This window comes from Eurypyga helias, unplaced genomic scaffold (assembly GCF_000690775.1).
Source record: "Eurypyga helias isolate BGI_N326 unplaced genomic scaffold, ASM69077v1 scaffold4882, whole genome shotgun sequence".
Lineage (NCBI taxonomy): Eukaryota > Metazoa > Chordata > Aves > Eurypygiformes > Eurypygidae > Eurypyga > Eurypyga helias.
In genome coordinates this window covers 141093-161711 of record NW_010237688.1, presented here as the reverse complement: position 1 = coordinate 161711, position 20619 = coordinate 141093, and the positions used below count along the sequence as shown (strand labels likewise).

Genomic DNA, 20619 nt, shown 5'->3' with positions numbered 1-20619 from the left:
GCATTTACACTTGAGGCAGAAAATGCAATATATTTTGCATGTCAATGGGAAACGAAGGTTACTCCACAGCTGTGAATCAGTTGGCACTTACTCTGGGTTTTCAAATACCGTCATTATATCTAAGACATGTCTTAAAGGAAAACTATCTGTTTGAACACGCATTTTCAGGCAAACATTTTGCACCAGCTATAAGTGGAAAAGTTACTGAGGGAAAATATTTACCTTTTTCCCTGCGCCCCCAGTTCCTTTCTGTGTGGGTATGATGTGCCTTTGGCATGTGTCTCGCTTCTCTGTCAGCTTCTTTCTTGCAAAAGTACTTCATAAACATTAGAAGAATAAAAACCTTTTGTGAACATTTTAAATTCAAACATGCTATAAAGATGCTGGAAATTAAAAAAAAAAACCAAACCAAAACAAAACCCAACAACAACAAAAACCAAAAAAAAACCCTGAAATCAATTAAGCTGTCTATGCTGTGCCATTTTAGCTCAACTCTCATGCTGGAGAATGTTCTAGAAAATGTGTTTAAACAGATCTGTAGCCACAGTGAGCGTATTGTTTCCCGCTGTGTAGATACAGTGTAATAGTGCAGAAATCAACAGGGATTTCAAAATGTTTTCAACCAAGTTATGCTAAATCAACTGTGCCAGTTGATTTACAGGGAAATAAATTAAAAATGGGGATTTTGGCATCATATTTCTGTGATATAAAGCATAATGGCTGGAAGGTAGAAAAGAGGAGCCTGTAGAATAATTTTGCCTAGGCTTCTGCATTAAATATGATTTAATAGCAGCTAATCGTGGGGATGAGAATCGTCTGCCCTCTACTGCAGAGCTAACAAAGTCTGGCAGACAAAAGGGAAAGAATTGTATTGAAAACAGTCACATTTTCCCCTTATTTTCTCAGTGGGGGAGTTTTTGATTTCTTCTTTCATCATACTGCTTTTATTTGTATTTAAGGGAGACTGTGGCTTCTTTTCACGACAGGTTATGTGGATGTTAGCCAGACGGAGCTCTCTGAAAGTTCACGACAACTGCAGTGTCTCGGAAATAAAGGCTGTAGTTAGTTGATAATTAATCATTTAATCTTCCCCTCAGCCCTGAGCTTGGTAAGAACCGCTGGAGTTTCCTGAACTACGCTCAGCACCAGACCATGCTTCCCCAGGCAGGAGGCAGCGGGTTTCCCCGGGACCAGGGTTGCAGTGGAGGGTCTACACACAGGGCAGTCATCCCCCCGGTTGCCTCGGTGCAGTCTGTTCTCCCAGCTGGACAAGCTTGCAGCCTGCAGGACGTCGGCCCTTTTGCTGAGCCCAACAGGAGTGCTCCTTCCCGCACGGTGCACTCTCTTGTCGGGCTCTGGCAGACCAACTGGGGGGGTCGGAGCTGTCCGCTCAGCGTTGCTGGAGGCGAGCATCTTCACAGCCCTCACCTGCCCGACTCCCAGCCACGTAAACCGCTGCCAAGGAGTGGCTTCTGCTCGCGCTCGGACCGACGGTGAGCAGCGGAGAGGTGGGCGGACGCTGCCGTCCGCTGACTCCACGGCTTGTGTGGTGACGGCGTGAATGCCATGGCTGTCGGCCTGGGCGCGTGCGAGTCGGAGCCCACGCAGGTTTTGAAAAAATCTAAACACTAGGGAGGAAGTAAGTAAAGTTTGGAGGTAGAAGAATACATTAAAACAGCTTCTTTGAAAAATATACAAAAAGCCTGCCCACAATATTAACAAAAATGCCTTAAATCTCACCAGACTCTGTGCATGTTGCTTAAATACTTTTTTAAATATGGCTTCAGAGTAGTAGGATAAACGGTCGCTATGAATTCCCACATGCTGTTATGACAATAACAAAGAAACTAAGAATTTTGTGATGTTGAGTATAATTTATTCTTTGTCACCAGTGCATTTTTGTTGTCAAAGAGAAGTTACAAAATTAGAAGTGTTAGTTACCAGCGATTTTGGTGTACTCTTGTTTGATTGGTAGCGAACGCAGTATAAATACCCACATCGTTACGCGTTAGATATGTTCAGAGGGGATGGTACTTAGTGGCAACTGTTCCTTTATTTACCCCTCCAAAACCCTTTTACTAATCAATGATGGTTTCTGTGCCCAAACCTTTTGTTTCCTAAAGGGAACGTGTTGAAAATACAAGTCGTGCTGGAGAGACACAAGTCACGATCCAAAACCTGATGCCGGAAACAGTTTATGTCTTTCGTGTCGTGGCTCAGAACAAGCACGGCCCCGGAGAGAGCTCGGTACCGCTGAAGGTGGCAACCCAGCCTGAGGGTAAGCTGGAAATATTTCCAGTCCTCTTGACTTGGGGATCGACTTCTTTTGTTTTGCCCATTCGTGACCTTTCCCAGAATAAGTTGATACTGTTAAAAGTTTCACTCAGTGTCCCTGACCATGGTTTCAAAATGCTTTTCCAAGTTACCATGTTGGTACTTTGATGGTTTGTTCTCACCCCCACGAAGAACTGATAGGACATTCCTTGTTAAATTCTCTGAAGTTTCTGTTATAAAACACTTCTAAATCGTCATTAACTTACAGAAAAACAAAGCAAACTGTAAGAAAATGCCAAGTGTGTGATTTGTTAGGGTCATTCAGGACACAAGGAATCTGATGCAGGGAGCAGGATCTCCTTCAGGAATTTGGCCTCACCTTTACACCCCCAGTGAATCCGTGTGAAATGCTGAAATATAAAAAAATACCCATCTTTTAACTGGCGTCAATTAATAGTGAAGTTGACGCTGAACTAATTAGCTACTGAGAGTGTTAACGGGCTTGGTGACTAGCGGAGTTTCTCACTTACATTCCAGTTCAGCTTCCCGGTCCAGCACCCAATATCCGAGCGTACGCCAGCTCACCCACCTCCGTTACTGTCGCGTGGGAAACACCGTTGTCTGGCAATGGAGAAATCCAGAACTACAAGCTCTACTACATGGAGAAGGGACAGGACACTGAGCAGGTACGGAGCACGCTGCTTCCGGCGTGATGCACAGTGACATTGACTGCCTTTCTTCTCTTACTCTGTTTTAGCTGAAATTACTAGAAGCACCTTATGATGTGCTCTGACAGACTGAATCCTTTAGCCTAAAATACAGAAATACTTCAAATTAAAAATCCAGCATGAAATGCGTGTGTATTACAATTCCAGCCGTATTTGATGTGCTGGCGTACTGAGGTGCTCATCAGCACCCGGTGGCATCTGGGCACGTCCGTCGTATCACAGGAGGGAAACTCCGTAATAGCTGTGTCATCCTGAGCAGTTCTGGTCGGAAAGGGTAACGGGTGCTTGCACAGTTTTTCTAGGTTGGCTGGTGTTATTTTAGTAAAGTGGGCTAATCACTGATCTTAGCGTCATCCTTGATCTGAACTGTTCTTGCTTCTTGAGTTCCGTGATCCAGTGATTGATGTTTTGATAGTGATGTCTTAATGGATTAAATTTTCGTAGGGTTCTGCTGGAAGAATGCACTGTGCAAGTATCGTTGTCACAACTGTGGGAGGATTAATCCCATATGTTTAATTTCCCATCCGAGTGCATACGAATATGGCTCCAGCTTTAAAAAAAAGCTAAGGGAAGAATATTTTTGTTAACATTTACAAATAATTTTTGACAGAAGTTTTTAAATAGGAATGTTGTATTCCTCAGATAAAATTACCTTTTCTATCTCAGCATCCCACTGTTCCAAATACAGTAATAATTTTTACTGACGGGCGAGTTCGTCAGATCTCTTTTAATTTACAGAACCAGTGTCCGTGTCATGATTTAGATTGGATAGGTAGAATTTTCTCTTGCAAGCTCACTGTTAGCATCTTGGCGCATCCTGGCCGTACGTAACCTGTGGGCTTGATCTGCAGGTGCTACAGAAAGGTGCCACTCCTGCTTCTGAGTTTATTACTCTACTGAAAGTCGAGGGCATTGATAACAGTTGCTGACCTTGGCTTGTATGTGTGTTTGTTTCCGACAGGATGTTGACGTAGGAGGACTCTCCTACACCATTAACGGATTAAAGAAATACACAGAGTATAGTTTCCGAGTGGTAGCTTACAATAAACATGGTCCTGGAGTCTCGACCCAAGATGTGGTTGTACGAACGCTGTCGGATGGTAAGCTGCTTTATTCCCTCTTTATTTTTTTGGCACGAATTATGTGGTAATTTCCTTTAAGTGAATTTTTAACCAGAAAGACCCCTATGTTTTTTGTTCACTGTTGCCCTATTTGATTAATAGCGTAGTTGTTGCATATGGCCATGTGTGCTGAAAGTTCCCCCGGAGGTTTCCCAAATTAGGGGAAGGAAAATTACTATACCCCATTCTGATTGTGAAACAACGGTGTCCTTCATTTCAACCTCAGTAGTTTATTTCATGGGTTATTGAGTCTACAAAATATTAAGAGTAGACACAAACACAATTAATTGAAGGGAACAACTCCAAATTATTTTTTAGTTTCTATAATATTTTTAGATGTGAGCAGACTTTTGCTTTAGGAGTGCTTTCGTTTTAGTTGTGGTCATATGGGAAAATGTTGTTTGGACTCCACCACAGATACTCTTGGATCAATTGCCTGTAATAATGAAATGGTAGCAGTGTTTTCTGTAAGGCAGATAAAGAGGTAATGTCAGCAGCTGTGGATATCTGAACAGCTGTGGAATGATTGGAGGTTTTCAGTAGAGAAGTCTGTTTAGATATAACAACGGTCAGACCAGAAGTGAGCCCACTCTGGAATCCTCTCTCCAGGAGTGACCAAAAGCAGAATAGACGAGCAGAGAGGAGTATTGTCTCCAATTCTATGTCCAAAAGTTTGTTTCTCTGGGACTTCTTAACCCTGCAGTGGTTTCTGTGTATTTACTAATTCAGTTTCTCTTCTATAAAACCCTGTCAGCATCCTCTTTAACCCGTGTCAGCTTTTATCATCCACAGCATCAAGGGGACAACGTTTCCGCAGACACATTTGCTCTGAAAAATCACCCAGGGTTGTCTGTTTTGACCCGGCTGTATGTTAGCATCATCTGCTGCCTGTAGCTGTACTGCCTGAAAGAGTGAATAGTCAGTGTCCACCAGACCTCTCTGTCCCACTCCTCATTTTATAGACCTCTGCTGTATTCTGCCTCCCTCATCTCTTTTGCAGATTCAAAAGTCACGGACATGGTTAGCTATTTCTTTTGTGGAAGCTGTTTCAACCTTCAGTGCCCTTTTCTGAACTTTTTTCAAGGTTTCTTTTCTCCTACAGAGAGGAGGTAGAGGGGACCCAAATTGTATCAAAGATGCAAGTGCATAATTGCTAGCATTTGACTGGCTTTTTTGGCTCATTTTGAGCACTGGGGGGACATTTTTGGGGTAGACCCATCTTGGTGGGATTAGTCTGCTTAGAGCCATGATTTTGCATATAGAGGCAAGTTCATTTTTCCCATGTGCGTGACTTTATCTACCAGACGTTTCATCCGTCACCTTAATATCCAGGCACAAAATGTCCTGAGGTCTTTCTGCAGTTCTTTGCCATCAGATCTTGTCTGTACTGACATCTGTCACCTCGCGGCTCATCCCCCTTTCATCACTTCATGTGTTGAGCAGCAGGGTCTTGGCATGTGCCGCGGTTGAGCTCCACAGGTATCTCCCACCAGGTACCTCCCTTCTCTCTCCTCTCTTTCAACCAGTTGTTTACTCAGGCAGAGACTTCTCTCCCCTCATTGCTCTGTTTCGGAAGAACTCTCCTCCAGGTTTGTGATGCAGAATTTCCCTTCAAAAAGTGACAAATACGTATTATTACTCCATGTATCCATGAATTTCATGCTTTATTGTAGCTTCAGTTTATTGTCCTAATACAAGTTTCTGGCTTACCACTTGAAGTTTTTCAAATGAAACCCCTTCTAAATACCAGCACCAAATTTCCCATCTCCCAGTACTGAGTTAACTGGGGAGGGGTTACAGCCTACTCTAAGTCATGCAGACGTTTCATTCCCAAGTTCCTTGAGAAACCCTGGATGAGTAGCACCGCACCCTGGCAACATGCTGCTCTTCGTTCCGACTCTTCCATAATTCCTTATATTGACATTTTAGTTTGGGAAAGCCTGTAAGTCCCTTGGAAAAGGGGATCACGGAAACCTCTCCTCTTCCCTTCACGCAGTACAAATGCAAAGGGGATAGTTGTGTGGATCTATCTTTTTTTTTTTTTTTCCCTGTAATACCCTGACCATTTGCTAACTCTACAGTTTGTCCAAAGGGCTTCCAGCCCCTTATTTGTTCGAAGAAGTTATCATTAGTTGTAAAATCATTTCCAAGTTTTCACGAAATTCTTTCTGGTCCAACTTACGTTTTCACATTTAACCTATATACGTTTATTTTCTAAAGCTTTTTGAAGGCGGTTGTCTTGCTTCTTCCAATCTTACAACCATGCTTCACCACGCTGTTCTCTCCTTCAGTCTCTCAAATCTTTCTGGAGGAAAGGCGCACGCTTTCTTCTTGTGTTTTCTTATTGTGGTGTCTGTTAGCAATCTCCGTGTTTCCTGCAGGGATTTCATTCCTTTAGCTTCTATTTAACAGGCTTCTGCTTTTTTAATGTAGGTGTTTGCTCCTAATCTGTCAGGGTGGTTTGTTGCAGGATAGCTCTTTGGGTATTACAGTTTCAACCAAGGTTTATAAGGATTATGAGGATTGCTTCTCTTCTCACAGTCTTCCTGATCTATGGAAGCAATCATTTATCAGAGCTAGAAATGGAATCTCAGCATCACACCCTGCTTAGGGCATTTCCCTTACCAACTCATCCTTGCAGCCTGTGGTTCCCCTGCCTGGGTGGTTGCTGTACAACACACTTTCCTCTCCAGGCATGGGGTATCAGCCCATAGGAAATCCTTCTTATCTGTTGGCCTGGTTAAGGTCTTGGTCTGATCTGAGTCTGCGCGTACTCTGACATAAAGTGAACTGTGCACGTGGTGAGGGATGTGTTCATGAATATATTTACACGCACGTATCCTTTCCTGTCTCTGCAGTATATGCATTATTAATCACTCCTTGTGAAAGCCATGACTGACTTTTAGGCTGTGCTGCATTTAGGCACCAACTGCGCAAAACAAACAGAAAAAAAAAAAAAAAAAGCTTAGCTTTATTTCATTTCCTTCTCTTACTTCTGTTCTTGCTTTTTGAAAGGCACAGTGCTTAATCCCTAGGTCTGGTGATTTCAGACTCAGATCAGTTGGCAGGAGAGAAGGGAGAACAAATCCTTGTTGTCTCCATTTCCGTTGTGGGGCAGTGGGGGTGGGTACTGATTTAAGCACACCCCAGCGTATCTCTCTTTCAGGACAGAGCTACGTTCACATCTTGCCTGCAGGATGCTTTCTTCAGTATTGTTGTGGCCGGTGTGAGTTACCTGGAAAATGTATTTATTCGGCCGGAAGGGTCTTTAGCCCTGTTGTGCTACTTGCCTGTCCTTGTGCGTTGCGGGAGCCTCCCCTTCCTGCCAGGGAACTCTTATCTCTGCCTTTGAGATAACGCCTGTGAGTCTGAAGTGCTGGGACAAGGATTTCCTGGGTCTCAGGTTCTCTCTGGCATTGCCCTTATGTCTAGTGGGGTTTCCCTGTCGCGACCAGTCAGTCGCTGCAGGTAGTGAAGCACTAACACAGAGTGGAGGTTTGAAAGCAGGACCCGTCTTCCCAATGCACTTCACCTCTTCAGCAACACAGGGACGTGTTGACTCTGGGTTTTTCCTGTTACAGAAAGTCATGACAACAAAAAACACCGCTAGAATTCTAAATGGGGGTTCCCAGAATCCAGCACGTAAATTAAAGACTTGGTTTTGAAAAGTACGGAATGTGATCTCTTTTCTTAGAGTTTATGGGAAGTACTTTTAAATATAAGACATTTTTATTTAGATGCCTGTGATAAGTAAAGACCTGAACAAAAAGCGAGTTCGTTCTTTGTGATGAAAATACGGAAACCCCCGGAGTCAGTCACTGTATGTCATAAAGTAGCTCTGGCAGGATCTGTAGTTACTTTATGTACTATCTTAAACCAGAATGGTTTGTACTTTCCTAACAAATGACAGCAGAGGGTAGTTGTGTGTGGAAATAGAGTATTTGATACAGTATAAGGAAATTTTTGAGATTTAATTCATTTAATGTTTCTAGTTCCCAGTGCTCCTCCACAGAATCTGACACTGGAGGTACGGAATTCCAAGGTAAGATGTGGAGAATTTCCTGTTGGTAATGGGTAAATAAAAGGCTGGTGGGTCTTAGAACAACCAAAATTTAGAGCTGCTTTGGGTTTCTTTCCTACTGTGCTGCTCCTCAGGTATTTGTGTAGGAGCAGCCCAACAGGAGAATAACTGAACGTGGGGCTTGAGGCATTAGAAACTCCAATCCAGTTGTGGATTGTACATAACGGAATGCAGTGAAGACAGTGACAGTGTACCAAAGGCTAATTATGATGGTTAATTATGAAGGGTTTAATCATGCTCAAAAGCCTGAAGCACCAGCCCTTGAACGTGTTCCTGTTGATTAACTATTGTTCACAGTGTGTCTGCATGCCTGTGGGCGTTTATAGTGTCCTGGGCACTTCAAAGGAGAAAATCATATAGTCATTATGACTTTATGACTGGAGATTTTTTTAAAAAGCCATTTTGACTCTTTTCCAAATGCCTTTTTCTACTGCCTGTATGATTAAAAATAAATAACTTCCTGCACGTAAATTACGGTTCAGATAACCCTTCAGAGAAAATACCAGTTCTTAAAGGTAGATCCTCAAGCAAACCGTATCTTAAGATAACGTGAGGGAAATGAAAGGGAAACCCAAGGGGCCATTTGTGAAATTGGAATCAGAGGGTCAAACAGGACTGAAGCACTTGGAGGTGAACTTCTACAGGCACATGTATGACCTGGGCTGCTGCTGAGTCATAGCGGGTTTTAGACTTCGCAGATAGTCGGTGGTTTACAATATGAAAACACCGTATTCTCCGTTTGCATGTTTTTCTGTCTTGTGTTTTGTGAAGAATTAGCACTAGAGTAGCTTCTCGGGTGGTGTGAGAGGGGATGACTGTGTAATGACCTTCTGCCTTCCACAGAGCATCATGCTGCACTGGCAGCCACCCCCTGCAGGGACACACAGCGGACAAATCACCGGCTACAAAATTCGCTACCGTAAGGTGTCCCGTAAGAGTGACGTGACAGAAAGCATTGGCGGGACCCAGCTTTTTCAGCTAATTGAGGGTGAGCTGTTATTTGCAAGCCTTTGTTACCAGAAGGTGTGTTTTAGCTGCTTTCAGTGGGCTGGGGCTGAGACATGTTTATGCAGGGTCTTAGCTTGGAAGAAAAAATGACAGTACTGAGAACGAGTGTCGAAGTTCTGAGGTAGCGTGGGCAGCCTGCCTCATGGTAACCAAAGTCTCCCGGCCTGGTTTCCAGCCCTGACTTTGCCATCGGTGTGCGAAGTGGACTGGACCAGTCCTTTTAACCCCTTTATAAAAGGCATCGGGCGGGCGTGGAGAAGGTGGTCCTGAGCTCATTGTGTCTGCCCCAATGCCAGGTGCAGGAGTCCGGAGAAGGGTGCCAGCGGTCTGGCTGGGTGTCCAGCGGGCTCAGCTGGTGCGTGCGGGTGTAACGGAGGTGTGCTCACCAGCACGCCCAGCCCAGAGTCCCATGGACTTCCTCCCTCAGGCATCTCTGCAAACAAATCATCGTATCACTGACATCAGCCGTTCTCCTTCTTTCTGGCAGAGGCGTAATATATCCCCTGTTCATTTTGTATACTTTAAAAATCCAACCTGGTACCTTACGAAGTGTAAATTATATATTGCTACCAGAACTAGAATTTTGTAAAGCAGAAATAAATAGTAGGTGAGAAGAGGAACAAGACTGCATTTTGTTCATTTTTTAAACCTCTGTAAATGAACGCTTGGTCAAAAGAGAAGAAATTGTGCCTCTCTAGAACATGAATATGCACTTTTTAACAAGAGGTTTTGATTTGTTCTCAGAAACTCCAGCTGTGACTCTGTAAGTTTCAGTTTTCTCAGAGTAGGAATTGATATGTCCCTGTAACCAGGGTATATTTTTGCCAGCAGCAAAGCTTGTTGAAGAAGTTCCATATATTCAATTGGGTGCATTTTCATACTGCTCTGATTATTGATTATACGCTGTTCCGTACCACGAACCAACTATTTGCTCATTTTGGTCACTGGTTGCCTGTACTCTACAGCTACGTTTAGTTATGGATGAGCGTGGTTCTGTACTTCAGTGAACAGCCAGAAATGAAAGCTCACGGTGTCTGCCACCGGGACCATCTGCAGAGTGTCACAGTTCAGCTGTCACACCCTAACTGGTGTCATCGTCCTCGGCGGAGCTGCGCTGTGGGCAGTGCTGTTGCCATTCCTGACCTCATGTTACGCTCCAGTGGCAGTGCTGGGCTGGAAGGCATTTTACCATCAGGTTATCCCTGTATTTCCATTAGGAACTGGGATTCCCATGCTCGCAGCTGGGATTCCAACGCTGACATCTTGGGTGCTCCTTGTCTCCTAGGCCTTGAGCGAGGTACAGAATACAGCTTCAGAGTAGCTGCCTTGACTGTTAATGGGACTGGACCCGCTACCGACTGGGTGTCAGCGGAAACGTTTGAGAGTGATCTGGATGGTAAGTGTGAAGGTAGCGATGACAGAACCATCACCATTTGCCGACGGGGCACAGTAAGGGTTGATTGCCTTTTTTAAAGGCAAACCTGATTTTGTTCAATTGTTTTTACTGTATTCTAATTATACCATGTGGTTTATTTATGATTAAATGAAACTAATTTTCATTTTAACATAAAATTCCAAGTCAGTTAACTGGCTTGGAATTAAACCATGCTCCTACTCTTTCTAGTACTGTGTATTTGCGCTGTGGTTTTTCTGCTAAGAAATACCCAATTATGAATTCCAGTGTCAGTGTTTCAATATTTTAATAATAATACAACATAAGATTCATATAATTGTAATAATGGCTTGCTTTTTCTATCGTAATAAAATACATCTTGTTAATTATGCAGGGGTTTACATGTTGTGAAACAGAGGTAGGAGGACTGTTTTCCTTGAGGGAATTAAAAGAGTGATTATGTATTTATGCAGCACGTAAGTTATGCTAATGAAACCCTTCAGGTATACCTCAAAGAGTTCAGAGCGCAGATCAGTTGGTCCACGTTTGGTATTTATTACACTACAGTAATCTGCACGTGGGAACCTGATTCTTGCAGAACTCAAATGAGCAAATTTCTGAATCTCCCAGAATCTGACTAAGAGCAATTAGAATGGAAGAAAAGTGCTATTTTTAGAAGTATGGCTGGGGTGAATCTCTTTGGAATTGCCTACATGGAGCTGGTCATTCTGGGTAGACTGCTTCCGTTTCAGAAGAGCGTTTAATTAGTGCTGTTGCATACAAGTTACCTTGTGCTTTTTGCAGGCCAGTCTCCCTCTTGGCTTTGTTAAAGTAGCTGGAGGGACATCCTAGCTTAGTGCCACAGGATCCAGTAATGACTTTCACATCTGCGTGGCTTGAGATTCAGTTATACTGGCAGCTGGAAGACAGAATAATAAAAGAGCTTCAATATTTGCTTTACACTGTTGGAAGATTGCTTCAACAGTCAGCTGATTAAAGCCCTTGAGAGCCCACGCTTCAATCTCTGTTATGCAGAGTTGATGCTCAGCTTAATAGTTGTTCTCTTGCTGCGTATTCTCCGTTGTTTAATCAAGAACAGTGCAAAACACAGCATTAACAGGAGAGTTCAGTTGTTTAGTCATTTAGAATTACTTTTTAGAGGTGAAATTACTTGCATCTGTGTGTCCGTCTTCCTCTTAACTGGATGTGACACAGTCTTGCAGCTCTGAGAAACCACTCGTTCCCCAAACTGAAGTTTAGCTCTGTAAATGGGCAGCACTTACCCAAGGTAATGAAAATATACTGCTTTTGAGTTAGAGCTAACGGTGCTTTGCCAGGGGGTGGCATCAGGATTGAATTTAAACAGGGAGAGGGAGGGAGAAGAAAAGCACCCTTTCGTTCTGTGTTGATTGTACAATTTTAATTTTCTTCAAATTGGAATGGTGCAGTCCTTGCAGGAAATCTTTCTTTATACGTGTGCTTTACAATGAATAAGGTAATAAAAATTCACGGTTAAGGCAATGCAGCATGGTATTCACTCTGTATACATGAAATATTTGTGTATGTGCCTACTGGAAAGAAAATAATGTATTCTTTGCTTTTTTTTAGTAAGCTCAGGTGGGTAATTTTAATACCATGCAGAGGAATTTACAGCTAATCTTTAATTTCTCAGGTTCAACAGACACGTATGGCCTAATTCCTTCTGATTCCAGGGCTATTTTTTGAATTTACATAGAAAATAATTCACATCAGAGAGTCACCAGTGCAAATGTTGCAGCTTAGTGTTGGCAGGGGCGCGTAGTTTTGCAGAGCCGGCGCGAGTCCCACCAGGAGCGCATGTGCAAGAAGTGTTAAACAGTTGTACAGAGTTTATCCCCAGGGCACTCGCTTCTGGGCAGTTCGAAATGTCGTCTCTCATACTGCATTCTGTACCTTTTCTGTATTTAATGGTTGTGAGCGTTAATTGATCAGCTCTGTCAGCTGGAGACCATAAACTCCCCAGGCGGGCTGGCCAGTGGCATATTATGATCCGAATAATCCTGTTGTGGGGCTTTATTAAATGTTTTTAGATAAATGCAGCGCGTTTCATTAAAATGAATTCCCTGCAGGAAGCAGAACTCTCTGAACTGATTTTATTTGGGAGTGGGGAACTCAGCTTCCTGTTGCACAGAACCATTTACAGTCCATCAACACACAGCAGGCTCCAGTGGCCTGACGAAAGTACTTGCTACGTTTCCGAGCAGGTAAAACAAAGCTGTGGCCGCTAGTAGGTACAGTTGTGCTTTCCGATTGCTTCTACGTTCTCAGCAGCAGTGGGAAAAGACATTTTAGTAAAAATATTAGGGGATTACAGCGACATATTGTGGAAGTCCTGCTATTATGGATCCACATTCCATCTCTGTTGGGCTGTCATTAGATTTGTGTTGCATGTGGGAGTAGGATTCAACATTTGGTAAAGACTCTTAAGTGCTTTTTGATTTTGTGGTATGGTTGTGTAGTCCCTGCATGTATTTTGTGAAGTAAGTAGAAGAAACTCGGGGATTTAAACAAATCACAAGAAACCTTTGCAGCACACTCAGTTCCCTGACAATTCTTAGAGCTTTGGGATATTCTGGTCAATCCTACAGTAAGCTTAGGAACCTTTCTGTCATCATCTGTGTGTTTTCAGTATAATTATTTTCATGTTCACAACTAAGTAATACGATGGAACTAAAAATAGATTGCTTTGTGGAGGGGAAGGATGTGATAAATTTAATGCCTATTGTGAAAAATTACAAATTGGAAAGAACATGCACAAACATCAAAACAGTCCGCTTTGAAGCAGTACTTCAGTACAACTCTTCTTTCATTTAAAGACAGTATCTATTAAAATATATTCGTGTGTGAAACTGTTAATTTTCTTCTGCTTATTAGAGTGCTTTGCTCCCTCTTGGACACTAAAGCTCTCTCCTCCTTTGGAGCGGGCTCGTTTCAGTACAGACACCGCGTAGAAGTGCTACGCTTGACGTTACTGTCTCGTAGCTCTTCATGTCGTTACCTATATTTAAGAGAAATCCTCTACATGCGTCATCCTTCTTCAACAGAAACTCGTGTTCCCGAAGTCCCAAGTTCCTTACACGTCCGTCCGCTTGTCACCAGTATCGTAGTGAGCTGGACTCCACCTGAGAACCAGAACATCGTGGTGAGAGGCTACGCGATAGGGTACGGCGTTGGCAGTCCTCACGCGCAGACCATCAAGGTGGACTATAAACAGAGATACTACACCATTGAAAACTTAGGTAAGGGAAGCGAATTCTCCTCAGTACCCAGGTCTTACCTCTCATTTACGTTACTGTTTCCTTATTCTGGTAACGTAAGTAAAAAAAACTACGTGCATATTTTTAAGAGTATTTTTTTTCATATTCAGTTATTATACCAGGTGCCAAACTGTTGATAAACTTCAAATAAACTTAATTTTCTGATGATAGAGAAAGAAGTAGAGAGATTGGAAAAAACCCAAATCCAGAATCCTAAATTCACCGAGTTTGAAGCATAGTGCATTTTGATTTGATGCTTTCCCTTCAACACTTCTTATAAAAGCTTTCATACTGAGCAGCACTCCCTTGTTCTCCTCCTGGAGCTGCAGAGCAGGTGGCTTCAGGCAAAAAAAAAAAACCCTAAAATGTCACCAAGATACAATGTCATCTACTTTAAAAGAAAAACATAGATTCACCCCTCCAGAGAATTCGCTGTGATAGGTAAAATATCCTGAAAGCAAAAAAATACTAGTATTGAGAAGTTCTGTAAAATTGGAGTTTTGACTAATTTTATAGTAGAGCAACTTAAAATGTTCATTTTACAGTGTTTTTCCTCACTACTCTTTTGACTGCACTTGAGGTACGTTTGCTTTGATTATAGACTTCTGCTGCATGAGAACTGTTGAACGCTAACAGAAGGTCTGTGTGGAGACTTTCTCAGTTCAAATTCCGACTAGTTATTTGTGTATTTCAGTTAAAAACCAGAATACTGAAGGAAGAGAATATGGAGAAGCAGCAAATAGCATTCCCTGAACAGCTGGCCCTAAAATAATATTTGTTTTTTCCCTCTAGACCCAAGCTCCCATTATGTCATAACTCTGAAAGCGTTTAACAACGTTGGGGAAGGAATTCCTCTCTACGAGAGCGCGGTGACCAGGCCTCACTCAGGTAACGGCGAGGGGCTGTTTTTACGTTCTGCGCAGCTGAAACCTGTTAACAGGCCCAGCAGCTGAAAATGGGGTGACATCTGACGGATGCGTCGTGGTTTTCAGTGTCACACTCCAGTTGTTTACTGGCTGGCCTTACTGTTCCAGTGATTGCCTCCCATGTGTCATCCGTTTATTAAACAACCTAAAATTGGTTTCATTTTTAAATTACAAAACTTGCCTTTTTATAGATGTTCTTATGCGAAAAGTTACCATTACGTCAGCAGAAATTGTGGGGCAGTTCTAAAGGCACGGCCCTTATTTTGTTTTTTATGGGCAAGTATAGATTTTGGGTGTTTTGGTCTTTTACACTGAGATTTTGAATATGAGGTCTGCATTTTCTTTGCCTAAGTCTCAGTCTGCTGTCACTTAACACTAAGCAAGTTCTTGGCTTTTTTTTTTTTCTTATAACACATTATTAATTAAGCAGAGAAGTTTGTTTGCAAGTGAGCTGTTACTGTGCTGTGACTCACTGTGCTCCCTACTAGACTGTTGACATTACGTCGTTATTCTGTGTAAATGTTAACACCCCTGTTTGTTTTAGTCTTCTGAAGAGCAGGAATTCTTATAGACCTTAGAGAGGACATTGGAATTGCATTTTCTTCAGTTATTACAAATTTGCATGACACGTGGAACTTGACTGCCATTAATGTTTTTTAACACTTTCGGGGGAGTTCCCTGCAATTCTTATGAATTTACCCATCTAGAAGTCGTCCAGCTCTTTTTCCTCCCTGTTTTCTGGAAGAGGAATCAGTGGGCATTCTGAGGCAAATAAAGTGACAGTTAAAATTACTGTATGTTTTGGGGTTCGTAGGCCATGTGAATGCACTGACCACTAATAGGATGAGGTACATATATTAGCGTATATGTGTGTTGTCTTGCTGCCTGAGGAGGGGAACACAGTGCAAGAGTAATTTTATTGGCCAGTCTTGTGTCACCTATTAACTCTGGCTTTTCTCTCTTTCTCTCCATTTCTCACCTTTCATTTCATTGTACTACCCTGCATTTCCCCTTTTTTGTTTTTGTTTACATTAAAATGCCACCTTCTCCCTTTTTAATTATAATACACTACTTTTTACCCATCAATTCCCTAGACACTTCCGAGGTTGATTTGTTTGTTATTAATGCTCCATACACTCCAGTGCCAGATCCGTCTCCCATGATGCCACCGGTGGGAGTTCAGGCTTCCATTCTGAGCCATGACACCATACGGATCACTTGGGCAGACAACTCTCTGCCGAAGAACCAGAAGATCACGGATGCTCGCTACTACACAGTTCGCTGGAAAACCAATATTCCCGCAAATACGAAGTACAAGGTATGGGAGCTCCAACAACGCTAACACGGCGGCATGTTATCAGGGGGAAGCTGTTTGATGTTCAAGTCAGGGTTAGGTGAAAGCTGAGAGTGAAGACAAGCGCTCAGAAAGCGGTGTAGAGGTGTGCCCAGGTTTTTTGAGATGCCTGGGCTGAGCTCACACCAGTACTGCTCTGTTAAATCGTCGCTTCTCAACGTAGCGGAAGTAGTTGTGTGTGAAAGAGACTGAGGTGGGGTGTTGTGTGTGAGTGAATGGAAGAGCTGGCTCAGGGAAAGAAGGCAAACAGCTGCAGAACTACACTCTGCTCTGGAGCCGTGGAGAGGTGACAGTTCTGTCCTGTCTGCTTCACCCTAACACCATCACTTTGTGTGATGGCTCTGGGTTTACCTCTAGGGGAGCCAATAACGCGTTCGCAAGGTGTGTGTTCCTCCTGACGCCAGCCAGCAGAAGGACCTGAGTCCGTGGGGCAAGTCATGCAGGGGAAATGTTTACCCTGACAGTTTTAAGTTTCCTTTTACAACCCTTCCTGTTCATACGAAGGTGATAGTGAATCATAGAATGGTTTGGGTTGGAAGGGACCTTAAAGATCATCCAGTTCCAACCCCCCTGCCATGGGCAGGGACACCTTCCACTAGACCAGGTTGCTCAAAGTCTCATCCAACCTGGCCTTGAAGACAGGTGAACTTCCCTTTGGGAACTAAGCGGGTGCAGGCTATGTAACAACAACTTCATAATACCCTGCCTGCCTTCATTTTCATCTACTGTTTTGATGTGGAGACGAGATTTGGGGTACAGTTTAGGCGTTTGGAATATTTTAGTTGGTTGGACTTTTTTTTTTCCCCCCAGAGTTATCTGGAGGCCTCAGAAACGCTGACTGCAAATTTCGTACTTGAAACGAGACTCAAAGGAAATGGTTGTTAAAATATCCAGCTAGTGGAGCTCCCTTTATGCTCTTGCAGAGCAGTCTTGTTACAAACCAGACTCTTTTTTTTTAATTGAAATGAAAAGATGTATATATGTGTGTTCTTCCTCTGAAGGCAAGTTATTTATGCACCCACATTCCTGAGTCATGTGCAGAGGATGTCTCGGGAGTGATTTCTATAATGCTGCAGTTTCGTGAGTTAAATGCTTTAAAAAAACCCACCCTCAGTGGTAAATCAGATACTCCCCCAACATTCTCGTTGCTGGTTGCCAGTGGTCAAGAAATTTTATTGTGGACCAAAAATAATATGTAATAATGGAATATAGTTCAAGATCAGTCATTGTAAAAACCATTTGCCTGAAAGGACCTAAGTTTGAGAAGATTAGCTCTAATCATTTTTTAATCATCATGTTTGGAGAACTCCCATCCTGCCTTTCTGTGTTTCAATCATGAATTTTGTACTACTGCGTTGGACCACAACAAATGCTGATTTTAAGGGAGACAAAACCTCTTTTCAGCAGTGCTGTTCAGTAAGGTGACGCATTTCAGTCAGCCCTTCGGTAACTGTATTAGTACGAGCGAGTACATTGTTTGTCATGGCCATCTCTAGCACCGTTGTTTATTGCATGTTTTGGGGCTGCTCACCCAGTTGCATCGGAGCCTCTCTGTTACACAGCTTCGCACACAGAAATCTTGTCTCTGTGTCAGTTCTCCAGTATCCAAAGCTACATCTGCTCAGCACAGCGTTGTTCATCCATCCCTCTCGTCAGTAAATGGGATGTTGATACAGTTCATTCCTGTTCTCTACATTTGCTCCCCCCTTCTATGCTGACATTCACAAACTCTTTATTAAAGAAGAGGCTGAATGCTTCCAACACAAGCTAAGAGGGTCAACCCTAAAGAGCCTCATTTTCTTAAATTTGTATAGGAGTTGATCAATCTAGAGCATATCAACACAGGAACAGATGTGATACGGTTCCTGAAGCTAAAATACTCCACTGTGCTTTGAACCGTGTCGTTTCCCTGATGTGGATCAGAGACCGTTTTTCAAAGGATCTTTGTTGGTGGAGCAGAGTTGTCCTCCTCGCAGGCTACCTGCGATTTATCAGTGTGCTCTCAAGCATAAGCTCAAATACTAAATCTTAACTTAGATCTTTTAGGACTGTATAAAAGGAAAATAAACTTTACAGGGTAATATTTATGAAGTTTATTTCTGGTAGGTGAGCAGGGTTTAGTACCCTGGGATACGTTGTGATCTTAAAACCAGTTAGTGGTGTTAAAAAATGACGAAAGCAGGGAAGTCTAACACTCCCATTCAGTCTTCATGTGTTATTTACATTCAGTGTGATGTGCAGTGAAACTAAAAGATAGCAAGTTTCAGAGGCATAGGTGAAAAACACAACTTTAACCTGTGAAAAGGGCTCCAGCTGCCACATGTGACTGAAGCTGGAGGCTAAAAAGGACTATAAGCAGATTTGAACGCTTAAACGCTGTTAGGAATTTCCATAGGTATTCTGGAGAGGAAGAAACTGTGCTTTTCAGGGGACAAGTCAGCTCATAATGCAAGATGCTAGGAAAAGATTTTTCCTTTGGACCTGTTATTACACAGTTGTCCTGGACAAAGATCTTTGCAGCTTCTACTGAACGTCAGCTATTTCCTCATGTCCACGAGCAGCGCGCAAGGAGCCGGGAGGAAATGCTGCTTGGCCCTTGGGGAGCTGATGACAAGCTCTTCTGAACACGTGGCTTCATGTTCATGCTAGGGGCTGTGTTCAGTCGAGAGTTGTCACTGAACTACTGTAGGAACAGTAAGTATTTGAACCATTCAGCCACAGTCACACTTACTTTGAAACTAAACTGAGATTCCTATCAAGTAAAGGTTTAAAGTTAATGTAGGATTACATTTGAATTAATTTTATCATGTCTCTTTTCTTGGCCCCCCCTGTGATGGCAAAACACCTGTCTGTGAACAAGCAGAATACTCTGTGCAAATCTAAGTATCACTGGGCCAACGTTTTCTGAACTTTCACCTGGTGTAACAAAGAGCTGTCACTGGAACTTGAGAAATGTTTTCGTTGCAGAATTTGTACAATTTATAGAGCCTTCAAGGAACGTGCATTTTGTGCACAGTTGTTGTATGGCCCTGCCAAATACTGAAACAACTAACCCTTTAATTCTGTGTTCAGACGGCTGTAGGTCAAGGTAAGGAATATACGTCTGCGTAGGGTGGTTTTTTCCATGGGCCTCACGTACTGTGTGTTTATGTGCAAGTCATGGATCACAAATATCAGATATTTTAACCTAAAGGTTGAAATTCTACCTGAATGGCCACGTTACAAATCGCACTATAAACCATGTGTAGTTTGTGTGTGATCCCAGATAACCATATTTTTCTGAAAAAACCCTACTTATTAACAAAGCTTCATTATCTTCAAGTCTCTGACCAACTGAGTTGATTTTTTTGTTTTTAAGTATGTTAAATATTTACTGAAAACTCTAACAGGAATTTGGAAGGCAGATACAGATTTCAAGGAGGACTGTTATTTCTAGCTGTGCTTCATTGTTTTCCCTAGCCAGATTAGTTAATGAAATGCTGTAAATTAAACCCCCCAAGCAGACAGTGATTTAGCCTGCTGCATAACAAGTGTGCCCTGGACCTTGTATGACTTTTTGTCTTTTAAATTTATAATTGACTGCTATTAAATGCTCTTGCTGATTGCAGAAAGAATTTCTAGTTTAGGATAAAACAACTGCACATTAATACTTGATTAATGAATTTACATGATAGAGCAAAAACGTTACAGAATTAATGACCATGGTTATGGAAATGTAGCGATGCTGAAACGTTTTAAACACTTACCTGAGTCAAGGGTGTTTGAGAGCTGGTGATTGATGGTTTTCAGTTCAGAAGCACGCACTGACACTTTGTTTTTCTTTCAGACTGCAAATGCAACCACTTTGAGCTATTTAGTGACCGGGTTAAAACCAAATACCTTGTATGAATTCTCTGTGATGGTGACTAAAGGTCGAAGATCAAGTACATGGAGTATGACAGCACATGGAACAACTTTTGAATTAGGTAACTCCTTCGTGTCTTTCTGGAAGGGCCGATATTCCCGATGAGATGAGTAAAGTCAAGTCTGCCGGAATCCTGGAGGAGCCAAAGCATGTATTTAAAATTATTATGCTGATGAATACATGCTGGGGGCTTCTTTTCTTTATAGTTTAGTCAGAAATCCTGATTAAAATAACAACAACATGCTTCAGAATTCAAAGGGATGATTGCATGCAAAGGAATTTACATCAAATTACAGAGAAGTAATGAATAATGGAGTTACAGTTCACGGACAGGAGCGAATAAAGAAGCGTACACTTGAAACATCTCAGAAATGGCATGTGAATAGCAAATAAAAAGAAAATACTTTAGCAAATAAGAATTAAAATTTTCTAGAATTATTATGATAATTATTACAGAGCGAGGGAGTGCGTAAGGCAGATGAATTTTAAATGAATTTTTAAAAAATTCCTGGTAGAAATGAAGACATCCCAGTC

The 20619-nt window shown here is 42.3% G+C and overlaps 1 protein-coding gene across 1 annotated transcript in view; it reads left to right on the top strand.

Moving 5' to 3' along the window:
• Window positions 1-20619, top strand: part of NEO1 (neogenin 1) — a gene marked incomplete at its 5' end in the record, with an annotated part of 46339 nt that overhangs the window by 4029 nt on the left and 21691 nt on the right. Inside the window, 10 exons of the mRNA XM_010147537.1 lie at window positions 2124-2278; window positions 2812-2960; window positions 3964-4102; window positions 8116-8165; window positions 9048-9192; window positions 10498-10608; window positions 13689-13883; window positions 14694-14789; window positions 15922-16145; window positions 20008-20146. Of these exons, the coding sequence (XP_010145839.1) occupies window positions 2124-2278; window positions 2812-2960; window positions 3964-4102; window positions 8116-8165; window positions 9048-9192; window positions 10498-10608; window positions 13689-13883; window positions 14694-14789; window positions 15922-16145; window positions 20008-20146 (1403 nt within the window). The remainder of the gene's footprint in view (window positions 1-2123; window positions 2279-2811; window positions 2961-3963; window positions 4103-8115; window positions 8166-9047; window positions 9193-10497; window positions 10609-13688; window positions 13884-14693; window positions 14790-15921; window positions 16146-20007; window positions 20147-20619) is intronic.